We start from the raw sequence: 15,723 nt of genomic DNA, 5'->3' as shown, positions 1-15,723 counted from the left end.
GACATAATTTAATTCAATTCAAATTATTACATAGACTATATTATTCAAAAACGAGGTTGAATAAATTTTATCCAAACGTCTCTCCCAGATGCGATAAATGTTTGTTTCAAAACGCTAATATAACACACTCATTTGTTGGATGTACAAAGTTGAATAAATTTTGGAGTGATATATTTGATATATTTACAAAGATTTTCAAGTCAAGAATAGAACCCAAAACAGAATGGATTATATTTGGAATAATAGGAGAAGATACCAATTTAAATAAAGATCAAAATGTTTTTTTTAATTATGGGTTAATAATTGGAAAGAAATTGATACTTAAATTTTGGAAAAATACAACCACACCAACTGTTAAAATGTGGATTAGGAATATGATGGACATAGCACGCCTTGAAGAAATGAGACTCCGACTAATAGATAAATATGACCAATTCTTAAAGAGTTGGTCTCCTTTCATCGACTTTTTGGAATCATGTGATGCAGCGGTGCCGTAAGGATTGCTGATTTCAGTTCATGACGCGGATAGAGCTACATCTCCGAATACAGATTTGAAAAATTCTCTTTTAAGGGGCCTTCTCTTCTATTTCTACTTTCCTCTTTCTCTCTTCCTTTTTTTATTTTTTATATACACACTTCACGTTTTTCTACTCTCTACCATCTATTTTTCCACTTTTTCCCCTTTCTATTGCTTTCTTTTTCTGGTTCTGCTTACTTCTTTCTTATAACATAAAACTAGAGGTTGTACATAGAATGGATTACGGTATTACATAGTTGGCACCTAAAATTAGGTGCCACTGTACTGTTTTGTGCTGTATTAACTTCTAATAAAATAAACAAAAAAAAAAAAAAACAAAAAAAAAAGAAAAACGCAGGCGGAAATCCAGCCACTGAATCATCCTATTCCTGGATCTGGATTAATCAGGAACAAAAGGCAAGATGACGAAGAAGAAGAAGAAATGAGCTTCATAAAGAAATGCTGTGCTATTGGTTGCAACAGAACAGATTTTGCAAGGGTCTGTGGACCTGCTTCCCTCTGGAATAAAATATAGAGGTGGACTGTTTCAGTGAGAATTTAAACCTTGTAGTTTATTAAGGATCTTGCAAACATGGAAAAAGCGAACAAAAATGAAATGTAATTTTTAGTGTGGTCTTTGTGACTAGCTTATCATCTAAATCTTTCAACAAAAAATAAAGCTCTAAATGATTCAGCTCTTAGGTTCTCATGACAATTTATTTTACATTAATAGTTAAACCATGTTGACAAATGCTTTAAATTATTTTCCTGTGCACTATAGCTAAAAACCACACACCTGCACTGGCATGCAATTCAACAACATGCAATCCGTCTCGACCTGAAATGTCACCAATTCCTTTTCTCCGGAGATGCTGCCTGACCCAGTGAGATACTCTAGCATTTTGTGTCTATCATTGGACAAAAAAATGTTGGTTGATCATCAAAAAATGTTTGTCACTTACTGGTAGAAGAAAATATAAATGAAAACCATCACAATCTTGATAGGTAGCATGAATCAGGGCACAATGGAACATTACAGTTTTACTAGTTTTCCTCTGTGCAAATTATTTTTTAATTGCAAAATTTCACTCAACAACAATAAAATTATAACAGGTGCAAAGTATGTATAATGACAAAAATGTTACCCCATCCCAGATGAACACTAAGATTTGGTGTGAGTATGATTGCAAGCCACCAGCTACCTCTATGTGGCAATGCTTGCACAAAACATTCAAGCAATGGGGTTGGAGCTCCTTTGCAAAGTCAGCTTTCCCTCCATATCAAAGGTTCAATAGGACTTGACTGGCATGTGAGCTGATGCACTATTAAATGCCATTTTTGCATACAGTTTAGTACCAATAGTACAAAACATAAGCAGAATCATAGTTAAGTACAAGTGCATAGGAATAGTAGATTACAAGAGTCACCCTGATTCTGGCACCAGTTTTCATGATTTAAGTCTAAAGGTGTTATCAATGTAGTCTTAATTTGATCGTGAAGGCCCAATGTCCTGGTGGCCCTGCAGGGTCGGTCTGGCCAAGCACAGTTGTAGGTGTTCTCCACCATTGCTCCATCACTCCATGCCGCTACAGATCATGTCCGATCCACATACTGGACCTCTTGGAGTGGCATCCTGTCCAATCAGTCCCAGGCTGCTGCAGGTCGTCCAGCAGTCTACTTCAGAAATGCCTTAATAGATGCATTTGACCCTCGAACCGTTCTCTCTCACCTCACCCGGCTACCGTTCAGTCTTCGTGCCCGGAGGCGCCTCTTGCAGTCGACTCCGCAGCATCCAGAATTTTTGAGGGTGCAGGAGGTAAGACCCCAACCCGACTTACTAGCACTATTGTTTTCCTGCATCTGCCACCACTGCCATCTTAAATGCAGTAACACACCCAACTTGCTTGGTCACCCATTGAACTACTCCAGTTTCAGAAAAACATTTGGAGATTGTAACATGGTAAGGCAATTTGTAGAAAGATCAAAGATAATTAATGCAACCATTAACGAGTTGCACCAGTAATATATATAATTTATCCAGTTAAGAAGAACGCGTAGGTTCTAGTTCTGACGGCTAGAAGAAAGAAGCTTGTGATTGATATTGTCAGACGGTAGAATTGGGAAATATTTGTTGGATGGAATATTAGGTGTGAATTATGAGGTATGAAAATAAAACTTGGCATAAATGTCAGTACTAGTTCCTCACTACACCACAATAAACATGAAAGATGCTGGTGTATGTCTGCGGCTCCACCTATCTTCGTAACATAAGCAAACTTGGCCGCAAAACCATTAATTCCATCATCCAGATCATTAAATATATCATGAAAAACATGGATAGGTGACATGGATTGGGTTGAGATCTTTGACTCGAAACATCGTCTATCCATGTTTTCCATAAGTGCTGCCTGACCTACTGAGTTACGCCAGCACATTATGTTCTTCTGTTTATTAACCAGCATCTTCAGTTCTTTGTTTCAAGATCCACTGAATGTCCTTTGTCTATCCTGCTATTTACTTCCTCAACAGAATCGTCAGGCAAGATCTCCCCTAACAAAACCATGCTGATTTCAGCCAATTTTATCATGTATACCCAAGCACCGACAACTGAAATCTAATTAACCGACCTATAATTTCCTATCTTTTGCTTCGCACCATTTTTAAACAGATTATATTTGCACCATTTCAGTCCTCTGGAGCCATCCCACTCTAGTGACTCCTGAAAGATCACTACTCATGTCTCCACAACTGCATTTCTGCAGCTACTATTCAGCCCAACTTTCCCATGCTGGCCAACTTGCCCCATCTACACTAGTCCCACCCACCTGCAGGAGGCTTGTATCCCTCTAACCTTTTCCTATTCGTCAGAGTAGCCACAAGGGTCGTGATCTTTCTTCAGACCGATTGAAGGTGGTCGGAAGGGAAGAAAATTGGAAGAGAGAAGGGACAGGGCAAAGCAGTGCTAAACTAAGTTATGAGTGGATACAGCTGAGGAGGATATTTGACAGACAGATGGTTGGATAAAACCAGAGATGAAAAGATGAAAGGTGTGAGATGAGAATAGGTGCAAATGTAAAGAAAGAGGAAGGAATATAGGTGGAAGGGTAGAAATGAGTGCAAGCCCAAAAGCTGTACAGTGAAGAGAAAGAGGGCTGGTGGGTTCTCTGTAGTTTACTTACTTAAAATTGGTGAATTCAATGTTCATACCGTTTAGTTGTAAGTTACTGAAGCAGAATTTGAGATACTATTCCTCCAGTTTGCTTGTGGCTTCACTCTGGCAATGGAGGAGTGAGGGTAGAAAGGTCTGCATGGGAATGGGAAGAAGACTTAAAATGGGTAGCAGAAGGGAGATGCTGCAGGCCTTTGCAGTCTGAGCATCTTCTATGGCCCCCTTTGGTCATGGTTGACCATGGGTGTCGCCAGGGTGCTATTTCCTATATGGAGGACGCCTGTGCATTACTTTGTTTATCGTGGGAAGACTGGTGCACAGACAGCCACCTCACGGTCCTTCACAGTTCTGGGTCAGGATCCAGTGGCATGGAGTCCAAGTCGACCGGGGACCCTTTATGCTGCAGCCTTCATCTTCCTTCCCAGCTCCACTAAGGTCAGCCATCATCCTCCGTCTTTTCCACCATTTAGGTCTTGGTTAGATTGCTCTATGTCAGACCGTCCCCCTTGACCTTACCGCCATGGGTGACCCTACCAGGAGCATAGCTCCTGACGGCATCGCTCTCAGGATCTCAGGTCCACACAAGCTTCTCCACCACGACAAGGTGACAATCCACGGAGAGAGCGTCTGAGTGTAAGTGTTCATCAAAATGGCCACCGAGTCTACACTTGGTCTCGCCGATGTAAAGGAGACCACATCAGGAACACCTGATACAGCAGATGAGGTTAGACAAGGTGCACATGCAGCTGATAGAACTTCTGGGGTCCCGATATGAATGGGAGGGAGGAAGCATAGGGGCAGGTGTTGCATCTCCTGCAGTTGCTAGGGAAAGTACTTGGAAAAGGTGTGGTTTAGATGGGAATGGATGAATGAACCTAGAAGTTGTGGAGGTAGCGGCATCTGCGGAAGGCACAAAGGGGTGGGGATGGGAAGTTGTGATTGCTGGTTCATTGAAGGTGGGGAAATGTCAGAGAATGAAATGTTGCAACATCACCTACCCATGTGAAATGTCACATCTATGTTTTCCAGAGATGCTGCCAAACCCACTCAATTACATCAGCACTTTGTCTTTTTTTGTAAACAAGCATATGCAGTTCCTTATGTCAAAAGTGTATTTATATGACCCATTTCTTAAATGCCATACACTGTTCAAAAGCATTGTTAATTAAAACATGACCTTGACCTGGTTTAGGATGGGGCAAGATTCCATTTCCTTTCAAATTGTTTGCAGTTCCTGCATGCTTGCTACATTTTGTGCATGGGGAATATTATTGCGTTTGGCCATGTAGAATATAATCTCTTTTTCATTGGTTCTCAAAATGGACATACTCTCATTTCAGGGAGAATGTACAAACTCTGAACACGGCACCCGTGGTCAGGTTCGAAATTGGGTTCTGGCACTGTAACGCAGCAAATCTTCCGTTGTGCACCCAAATTTGTATTACCATCTTTTCCCATCCATCCATGTGAAATCAGCAAACATGATTGCAAAACATAGGTCCCTTTAGTAGCAATGTTACAAAATTTTGAGATTTAAAAAATCAAGTCTGCAATTTATCCCATCAGATAAAGCATAACAATAAGTTTAATTTGACACCTAATTCACTTTCATATCTCAAGTAATAAAAAAGTTATGGCCATTTTCATACTCGGAAATTAGCATCTTGTTCCCTATTGATTTTCTATGGACATAACAAAAAAGCTGTGATCGAGGACAGTCAAAAGCCCATAACCTTCTTAAAAATTAAGAGAACTGAATGACATTTTCAGTTATCATAGATTGAACCATTCTGAAACAAATATAAAATAATCTTACTTGGAGGACCTGAAATTAAAGCATATAATTAGTTAGTTACCCAATTGTAGCTAATTTCAAACTTCAATTACTAGATCTAAACATCTATCCATTTCTTAATAAATGATTAACATTTTTAAATAGCCTAAGTGTCCAAATAATATTCACAAATAATTCACAATAAAACATGATTTTTAAATCTCATTTACATCAATTTATAGGCCAAATGGAAGGAATTTAGTGTTCAAATGCTGTAATTTAAATCGGCTTTCTAGTGGGTTCCTGTGAACGCGCTGGTTTAGAACGTTCACATTGCAGTGGATTTGTGCCCCCAAATGCCCAGAAAAATACTGCGGGATATAAAGAGCCCAAAATGAACTATTCGCTATAGAAAACTTTATATACAGGGTTCTTAAGAAGCCCCTTTTAATGTAAAAATAAGATACATACCTTTAATTGTTTGCTTTATAAAACCCTGGGGCTGCGAGAGGTCGCGGGTTTAGAGAGTGATTTTTAAACTACTATAACTATTATACAAGGCCATAAAAACTAATAATACCTTTTGCGACGGGGTCTTTCAGCGATTTTCCGTTAATGATTTACTAGGCTGAACATTTTCGATTGCAACAGCCTAGTAAAAATTGCGTTTTAAACCCGCCCCCTCTAAACAGCGCCAAAATCACACACACGGGGCTGGGACAGATTCTCAACGATGATTCAGGTAGGTTTTGTAACATACCTACCTTTAGGTTTATGGAATCAATTAAACTGAACAGGTTTCAGCACTGATCCCCATGACCATAACTTGCTAACTTGAAAATTATCATCCCACCCTTTCTGCTAGTTGGCGTTTCGGTTTAGTACGCTTTCGGTTATTTGCCGTTTTGGCTTTGTTTCAGTTCGGTTATTTGACTTCCAATTCTTTGCTTCGCTTCTCGTCCTTCGACGCCACGTCCGGGTACCATAGCTCACACCGTCTAGTCCTGGCAGCATCAATAGAAAATAGACAATAGGTGCAGGAATAGGCCATTCGGCCCTTCGAGCCAGCACCACCATTCAATGTTATCATGGCTGATCATCCTCAATCAGTACCTCATTCCTGCTTTCTCCCCATAGCCCCTGACTCCGCTATCTTTAAGAGTCCTACCTAGCTCTCTCTTGAAAGTGTCCAGAGAACCAGCCCACCACCCTCTGATGCAGAGAATACCACACTCACAACTCCTGTGAGAAAAAGTGTTTCCTCGTCTCCGTTCTAAAATGCTTACCCCTTATTTTTCAACTGTGGCCCCTGGTTCTGGACTCCCCCAACATCAGGAACATGTTTCCTGCCTCTAGCGTGTCCAAACCCTTAATAATCTTAAATGTTTCAATAAGATGCCCTCTCATCCTTCTAAACTCCAGAGTATACAAGCCCAGCTGCTCCATTCTCTCAGCATATGAGTCCCGCCAGCCTGGGAATTAACCTTGTAAACCTACGCTGCACTCCCTCAATAGCAAGAATGTCCTTTCTCAAATTAGGGAACCAAAACTGCACACAATACACCAGGTGTGGCCTCACTAGGGACCGATACAACTGCAGAAGGACCTCTTTGCTCCTATACTCAACTCCTCTTGTTATAAAGGCCAACATGCCATTCACTTTCTTCACTGCCCACAGTACCTGCATGCTTACTTTCATCGACTGATAAATAAGGACTCCCAGATCCCGTTGTCCTTCCCCTTTTCCCTTGATACCATTTAGATAGTAATATGCCTTCCAGTTTTGGCGACCAAAGTGGATAACCTCACATTTGTCCACATTAAACTGCATTTGCCATGGATCTGCCCACTCAACCAACCTGTCCGAGTCACCCTGCATTCTCATAGCATCCTCCTCACAGTTCATACTACCACCCAGCTTTGTGTCATCTGCAAATTTGCTAATGTTACTTGGATCCCTTCATCTAAATCATTGATGTATATTGTAAATAGCTGCGGTCCCAGCACTGAGCTTTGCGGTACCCCACTATCACTGTCTGCCATTCTGAAAGGGCCCCATTAATCCCTACTCTTTGTTTCCTGTCTGCCAACCAATTTTCTATCCATGTCAGCACTCAACCCCCAATACCATGTACCCTAATTTTGCTCACTAATCTCCTATTTGGGACCGTATCAAATGCTTTCTGAAAGTCCAGGTACACTACATCCACTGGCTTTCCCCAGTCCTTTTTCCTAGTTACATCCTCAATAAATTCCAGAAGATTGGTCCAGCATGATTTCCCCTTCGTAAATCCATGCTGACTCAGACCGATCTTGTTACTGCAATCCAAATGTGGCGCTATTTCATCTATAATAATTGAAGCCATCTTCCCCACCATCGATGTCAGGCTAACTGGTCTATAACTCGCTGTTTTCTCTCTCCCACCTTTCTTAAAAAGTGGGATAACATTTTCCTCGTAAATCTTATTAGAACCCTTTCAAGCTTGACAATATTTCTCCTATGTGATGGTGCCCTGAACTGAACACAATATTCTAAATGTGGTCTCACCAAAGTCTTATACAACTGCAACCATAACCTCCCAACTTCTATACTCAATACTCTGACTGATAAAGGCCAAAATGCCAAAATACTTTTTGACCACCTTATCTAGCTTTTAAGCAGCATTCTTTCAGATATCTTCACACATTAACTGGTTCTTCATCCATCCTCCTTTTTAAATAACACAAAGTACTTGAGTTGCTGTCTAACTGCATTTTTATTTCATAAGAATTATACTCCACCTAATTTACTGCATTTTCTAAAAGCCCTGTCCCTATTGCTTTCTTTTCCAATTCAGAGATTTCCCCAAATCAAATGCAAGGCTCGATGATCTTCAGCTTCTCTCTCTCTCTTTTCTTCAACTTACCCTAGTCAGAGTCTTTCCAGGATTCATGGTTTGGCATCTGGCTCACGTTCTCCATCTACTCATCTGTGCCTCGGTTCCCATGCTCCTTGTCTACTCACAGTTCCCATCTCCCTTTAAACTCATCTAGATTTGTTGGCTATGTCTGCTTAAAACTCATCAGGTTTACACAGATAGTATTATGTAACATCTTAAATAAAAGTGTTGAAAACTGGTATGCTGCAAGCTTTAAAAATATACTCTACACTCTGTATCTTGCACTTTGCTCTATGTTTTGTCATTGTGATTGACATGTATAGTGTTATCTGATTTCATAGCATGTAAAACAATGTTTTTCTTTGCACTTTGGTTAATGCGAACATAATCAACTTAAAGGAGTATTAAAGAGATTGAATCAACAGTTTGCAGACTCGGCTAGTTGAGCACCAAAGTCCCAAGCACACCAGATTAACAGTTTTACTGTGTAGGCTCTTTCAGGAGGCTAATAGCTAAAACAGATCTGCTGATATTAAATCCAATATATTCAGGGATGCTCAAAAAGACAGGCAAGTGAATGTTTGGAAATAGGCCGACAAGGAGAACATTAAAAAAGTCTACAAGCAACAAAATCGATGACAAGAGTTTAAGCAGACGGCTGAGCCAGGGGTAAAGATCTTTGAAGTTTCGGTATAAAAACATGCTCCATCAGAAATCTTATTAAATGAACTCATTGGAGGCCATTTATTTATTCAAAATTATTTAATGGTAATCATTCTATAAATTCCTTCAGAGTCTACCATTCCATTATTTGTGGCAACATTCTCAACATTTAATAACATTCTCATTAAATCACTGTTACACTCTGTTTCAAGTTGTCAAATTTTATTTTTGATGACAAAAACACTAATATTTCATAGAGAACAATGCATTAAAATAAATTAGACAGCCATGTTTGCGCTAGAATTTAGTGTATGAAAGTCATCCAAAGTAAGAAAAATACAAACATTAATTTGCATTACATAATGCGCCATTTGTTATTTGGAAAATATTAATATAGACACAGAGTTCAGCATGATATTGCAAGAAACAGGTAAAGATGCTCAATCATCACAATCATGTATCTGCTCAGATTTTTCCTCCTCTGCGATCACAGTTTTCACATGCTGATCAGGATGCTGAGATCCAGTTAGCTGTGGGTAAAAGGGACCCACCAGCCAATTCAGAGGTGTGTTATTGACCAAATAAATCATTAGTCCATCCAGCATGTCCTTCATTTTAGTCAGTTGATCTTTGCTTGTGGAGAAGATCTGGTTAGGAAGTTCTTTGATAGAAGTTTTCGATATCACATATGTTTCCCTAGTTGATATGGTTAGACACTGGACTTGTCCTTGAATACTTTGTGGTAAACCCCGAATTATGTTTACGAGCATGACATAGCCTGTCTGCAGTTGTTGACCCAGATTATCTGCTATGACCATTGTAGGGGACTCAATCTGTTATACAAAAGAAAATAGTTTTCAAAGACCAAAGCTTTTTTCTATCTATATAACTAAAAGTCTCAACTTGACCACTTCCTGTCTCCGCTGTACATTGATTTTAGAAAAAAACGCTACCATATATCGCTATAATTCTTTGGCCATCTTACTCACAGTCCTTCTCTGCTGAGGCAACCCTGAGGACTTTTCCGATCGATGAAAAATAAAAAAGTTATGGGTGTTTAAAAAAAACTTGAGATCAGCTGATTGATCCTCTCGCCTGTCAATCACCACAAGGAAGGTAACGCCCCTTCCTGGGGGGGTGGGGGGGGCGGGGGACAGGACTATAAAACCTCGGATGCCTGGACGCGAGTCAGCCACTCTGGAAGATCGTGTGGGAGATCACAGTCCACAACTGTGATTCTAAGCTGTGAATCAACTGAACTGTGAGTCTGCAATGTACTTGCAATAAATTATTTGTCGGTCCTTAATGACAATGCAATTTGTGTGGCAATTTGGTGACCTGCCAGCCAGCCCACTAGGCCTGAGTGACTGAGCTGCCAGCCCAAGAATCCATTCGGCCCATAATGTCCATACTAGCCCTCTGGAAACCAGTCCCTTCAGCCCACAACACCCATACTAGCGCTCCAGAAAGCCCCCCCCCCCCCCCCCACCCCTCCCACAGGCCACCAATATTGGAATTGGTGGAGAGGTGGAATATTACATTGGGGACCAGTTCTCCCGTGTGAACATGGGACCCATACTTAGTCTAGTAGTTATCTATAGCAAACATTATGTGACACACATCTTTTCTCCATTGAGCACATTCAGATGATTGGATTTTGTCCATTAGGTAATCCAACGCTTACAAAGGGGCGAAAGCTGAACATTCAAGTGATTGAGCACCCAACATCAAATGTTCTATAGGCGGAACTGAAACGTAGTTCAGGCCACCTGCTTTTAAACATAACTTCATCTCTGCCACTCTGTCCCAACGAGTGATAAATTTTGTATTTGCCTGTCTGCTGCATTTCTGCCTTTGGAAAAGATCCTTGCACACGCCCCCAAACACATCTAACATCCCATCACAATCCATTTCTGATCCACTGTGCGCTATCATCCTGCACATTTGATTGCTGATCAGGCCACAACTTGAGTTTATGTACTTGCCCCTGATAGCACAGAGACAGAAGGTTTGGAGATTGAATCCTAACTTTAAGGAATTTAAAGTTAAGGGCCTGTCCCACCAGCATGCGATTGCATGCGTCTAGCGCAACCAAATGTGGTCGCTTGAGGCATACGGCCACATGGGGCTGGTCCCACATCGAACCGCGGAGGCGTATGGAGTTGTGCGGGGCTGGTCCCGACTTCGCGCGGGGCTCCGAAAATCCTGCACCGTTCGAAAATTCTGTGCCCGCAGGCGCATTGAGGGCATACTCAGCGTCACTACGGTGCACGCAGCGTTTCGGCATCGTACCAAGCGTCTTGACGGCAATTAAGTAATCGCCCGGCGTGCTGTTGCGTGATGACGTCACCACCCGACGCCGTGCGACGTCCAAATTCAATCGGCCCGCCTCCTGCCCAGCTGATGACGTAAATTACATTACGCACAAACTTTGTGCTCGTTCCCAGTAAGTACTTACCTCGTACTTACCCGGAACTTAGCGTGAACTCCACTTCCATTTGGTCGCGCTAGACGCATGCAATCACGTGCTGGTGAGACAGGCCCTTTACTCTCAGAGGCAGGTGAAAGAAAATCCAAAGGGTTTCTACAGCTATATTAATAGCAAAAGGATAACGAGGGATAAAATTGGTCCCTTAGAGTGGACAGCTATCTGCAGAGCCAAAAGAGATGGGGGAGATATTGAACAATTTCTTTTCTTTGGTATTCACCAAGGAGAAGGATATTGATTTATGTGAGGTAATGGAAACAAGTAGAGTAGCTATGGATACTATGAGACTCAAAGAAAAAGAAGTACTGAGACTTTTGAAAAATATAAAAGTGGATAAGTCTCCAGGTCCAGACAGGATATTCCCTAGGACATTGAGGGAAGTTCAGGGGCTATGACAGAAATATTTCAAATGTCATTAGAAACGGGAATAGTGCCTGAGGATTGGCATACTGCGCGTGTTGTTCCATTGTTTAAAAAGGGTTCCAAGAGTAAACCTAGCAATTATAGACCTGTTAGTTTGACTTCAGTGGTGGGCAAATTAATGGAAAAGATACTTAGAGATAATATATATAAGCATCTGGATAAACAGGGTCTGATTACGAACAGTCAACATGGATTTGTGCCTGGAAGGTCATGTTTGACTAATTTTTTGAAGAGGTTACTAGGGAAATTGATGAGAGTAAAACAGTGGATGTTGTCTATATGGACTTTAGTAAGGCCTATGACAAGGTTCCTCATGGAAGGTTGGTTAAGAAGGTTCAATTATTGGGTATAAATGCAGGAGTAGCAAGATGGATTCAATAGTGGCTGAATGGGAGATGCCAGAGAGTAATGATGGATGGCTGTTTGTCAGGTTGGATGCCGGTGACTAGTGGGGTGCCACAGGAATCTGTGTTGGGTCCACTGTTGTTTGTCATGTACATCAATGATCTGGATGAAGGTGTGGTAAATTGGATTAGTAAGTATGCAGATGATACTAAGATAGGTGGGGATGTGGATAATGAAGTAGATTTCCAAAGTCTACAGAGAGATTTAGGCCATTTGGAAGAATGGGCTGAAAGATAGCAGATGGCGTTTAATGCTGATAAGTGTGAGGTGCTACACCTTGGCAGGACAAATCAAAATAGGACGTACATGGTAAATGGTAGCGAATTGAGGAGTGCAGTTGAACAGAGGGATCTAGGAATAACTGTGCATAGTTCCCTGAAGGTGGAATCTCATGTAGATAGTGCGGTAAAGAAAGCTTTTGGTATGCTAGCCTTTATAAATCAGAACATTGAGTATAGAAGTTGGGATGTAATGTTAAAATTGTACAAGGCATTGGTGAGACCAAATCTGGAATATGGTGTACAATTTTGGTCGCCCAATTATAGGAAGGATGTCAACAAAATGGAGAGAGTGCAGAGGAGATTTACTAGAATGTTGCCTGGGTTTCAGCAACTAAGTTACAGAGAAAAGTTGAATAAGTTAGGTCTTTATTCTCTGGAGCGCAGAAGGTTAAGGGGGACTTGATAGAGGTCCTTAAAATGATGAGAGGGATAGACAGAGTTAATGTGGACAAGCTTTTCCCATTGAGAGTAGGGAAGATTCAAACATAACCAGAATTAAGGGACGGAGGTTTAGGGGTAACATGAGGGGGAACTTCTTTACTCAGAGAGTGGTAGCAGTGTGGACTGAGCTTCCAGTAGTGGTGGAGGCAGGTTCGATTTTATCATTTAAAAATAAATTGGATAGGCATATGGATGGGAAAGGAATAGAGGGTTATGGTCTGAGTGCAGGTAGATGGGATTAGGGGAAAATAATTGTTCGGCACGGACTTGTAGGGCCGAGATGGCCTGTTTCCGTGCTGTAATTGTTATATGGTTATATGGTGCTTGAGCCTATTTTAGAACAGTGTAAAACTTAGATGAATTGCAATTTGTCTGTATCGTGAAGTTTGTAAACAAATTATTCTGTATAATGAATTAAATCAAGACACTTCCAAATAGATAACGCCAGGTAGTTCTAATTTTCTCGGCTACTGCAATTCTCCAATTTTGCCAGTAGATGCAGTGGAATAACTGGACAAATTTGTGACTGGAACAAAGGCATCCGGCTATCTAGCATGTGCCTGGGCTGCTTGAGGAGCAGAAAGGAATTTTCTTAAAAATATTTTAATTGGGCATGGGGTTTTCCAACTGTTACAGTTCTTTATATAGGTCAACAGTGCTTTACAGTTACTGTGGAGCTGCCTTGGGGTCGAGCTAGTCTTTTTCCTGCTAAATATTTATTCTGTTTTCCAGTTCATTCTGGCGGTGACTGCATGACTAGGAATTACCACACCAAGATCCTTGTGTATGTTCAATCTTTACCAGTTTAACAAGATTTTACTTTTCCTACCGAGTTGAATAAATTCATAATTTCCCCAAAATCTGTCACCATCTTGCTATTTCACTTAACCATCTAAACCTGAAATCTGCATCCTTCTTCCAACCCACTTCCCTTCTCTATCAAACTGGGATATGTTCATCCTACATTCAGTTACGACTTTTGAAATTGTGAAAAATTTGGAGCCAAAGTTTAATTATCTCCTCAGAATTCAACAAGTAACAGCCTACCAATTAGTTTTCTACTTTCTAATCGGCAGAGGGTGTTCCTAAACTATCTGTGCATCTATAGTGTATGTGGACATCAAGTCCAGGGAATCGGTGAGCTTTTCATGCCTGTAACTTCTCCAGTGACTTTTTTGTTGCAATTCCTGTTACATATAACACCTCAATCTTTCTTTCCAATTGCTACCCACCAATTTCACAGTTTGCTGTAAAATGCTATTTCTGAAATTTGTTTTCATTTTGAAATTTTGAAATTTTGCTTTATCAACTGCAGATTTACCTAATTATCACCTCTTGATTCGGCGTCATTGTCTTTATTTAATTTCAAGACTAGATTGAACAAAATTCAAAATGTTATCCTTCTGTAAATGCCAACTACCTACCTATTGTTAATTTTAAAACAGAAGGTTAGGATACAAGGAAACAGGACCAAGATGCATACAAGTGTCTTGCAAAAGTATTCATACCCCTTGAACCTTTCCACATTTTGTCGCGTTACAACCACAAACGAAAATGTATTTTATTGGGATTTTATGTGATAGACCAAAACAAAGTGGTTCATAATTGTGAAGTGGAAGGAAAATGATACATGGTTTTCAAATTTTTTTTACAAATAAAAAACTGAAAAATGTGGCGTGCAAAAGTATTCAGCCCCCCTGAGTCAATACATTGTAGAACCACCTTTCGCTGCAATTAAAGTATTTTGGGGTATGGCTCTACCAGCTTTGCACATCTAGAGACTGAAATTTTTGCCCATTCTTCTTTGCAAAATATCTCAAGCTCAGTCAGATTGGATGGAGAGCGTCTGTGAACAGCAATTTTCAAGTCTTGCCAGAGATTCTCAATTGGATTTAGGTCTGGACTTTGACAGGGCGATTCTAACACATGAATATGCTTTGTTCTAACCCATTCCATTGTAGCTCTGGCTGTATGTTTAGGGCCGTTGTCCTGCTGGAAGGTGAACCTCAGCCCCAGTCTCAAGTCTTTTGCAGACTCTAACAGGTTTTCTTCCAAGATTGCCCTGTATTTGGCTCCATCCATCTTCCCATCAACTCTGACCAGCTTCCCTGTCCCTTCAGAAGAAAAGCATCCCCACAGCATGATGCTGCCACCACCATGTTTCACAGTGGGGATGGTGTGTTCAGGGTGATGTGCAGTGTTAGTTTTCCGCCACACATAGCGTTTTGCATTTAGGCCAAAAACGTCAATTTTGATCTCATCTGACCAGAGCACCTTCCTCCACACGTTTGCTGTGTCCCCCGCATGGCTTGTGGCTAACTGCAAACGGGACTTCTTATGGCTTTTTTTCAACAATGGCTTTCTTCTTGTCACTATTCCATAAAGGCCCGATTTGTGAAGTGCATGACTAATAGTTGTCCTGTGGACAGATTCTCCCAACTGAGCTGTGGATATCTGCAGCTCTTCCAGAGTTACCATGGGCCTCTTGGCTGCTTCTTTGATCAATGCTCTCCTTGTCCGGCCTGTCAGTTTAGGTGGACGGCCATGTCTTGGTAGGTTTGCTGTTGTGCCATACTCTTTCCATTTTCGGATGATGGATTGAACAGTACTCCGTGAGATGTTCAAAGCTTGGGATATTTTTTTATAACCTAACCCTGCTTTAAACTTCTCAACAACTTTATCC

General features: G+C 40.9%; 1 protein-coding gene across 1 annotated transcript in view; it reads right to left on the bottom strand.

The window, feature by feature from the left end:
- Positions 1-9,072: 9,072 nt before the first annotated feature.
- LOC129695434 (perilipin-2-like) overlaps positions 9,073-15,723 on the bottom strand; it is a 29,340-nt gene continuing 22,689 nt past the window's right edge. Inside the window, exon 8 of the mRNA XM_055632383.1 lies at positions 9,073-9,835. Within this exon, the coding sequence (XP_055488358.1) occupies positions 9,443-9,835 (393 nt within the window). The 3' untranslated portion in view covers positions 9,073-9,442. The remainder of the gene's footprint in view (positions 9,836-15,723) is intronic.

This window comes from Leucoraja erinacea, chromosome 3, assembly GCF_028641065.1.
Source record: "Leucoraja erinacea ecotype New England chromosome 3, Leri_hhj_1, whole genome shotgun sequence".
Taxonomy (NCBI): domain Eukaryota; kingdom Metazoa; phylum Chordata; class Chondrichthyes; order Rajiformes; family Rajidae; genus Leucoraja; species Leucoraja erinaceus.
The sequence above is the reverse complement of the archived record's forward strand: the minus strand, read 5'-3'. Positions and strand labels throughout refer to the sequence as shown.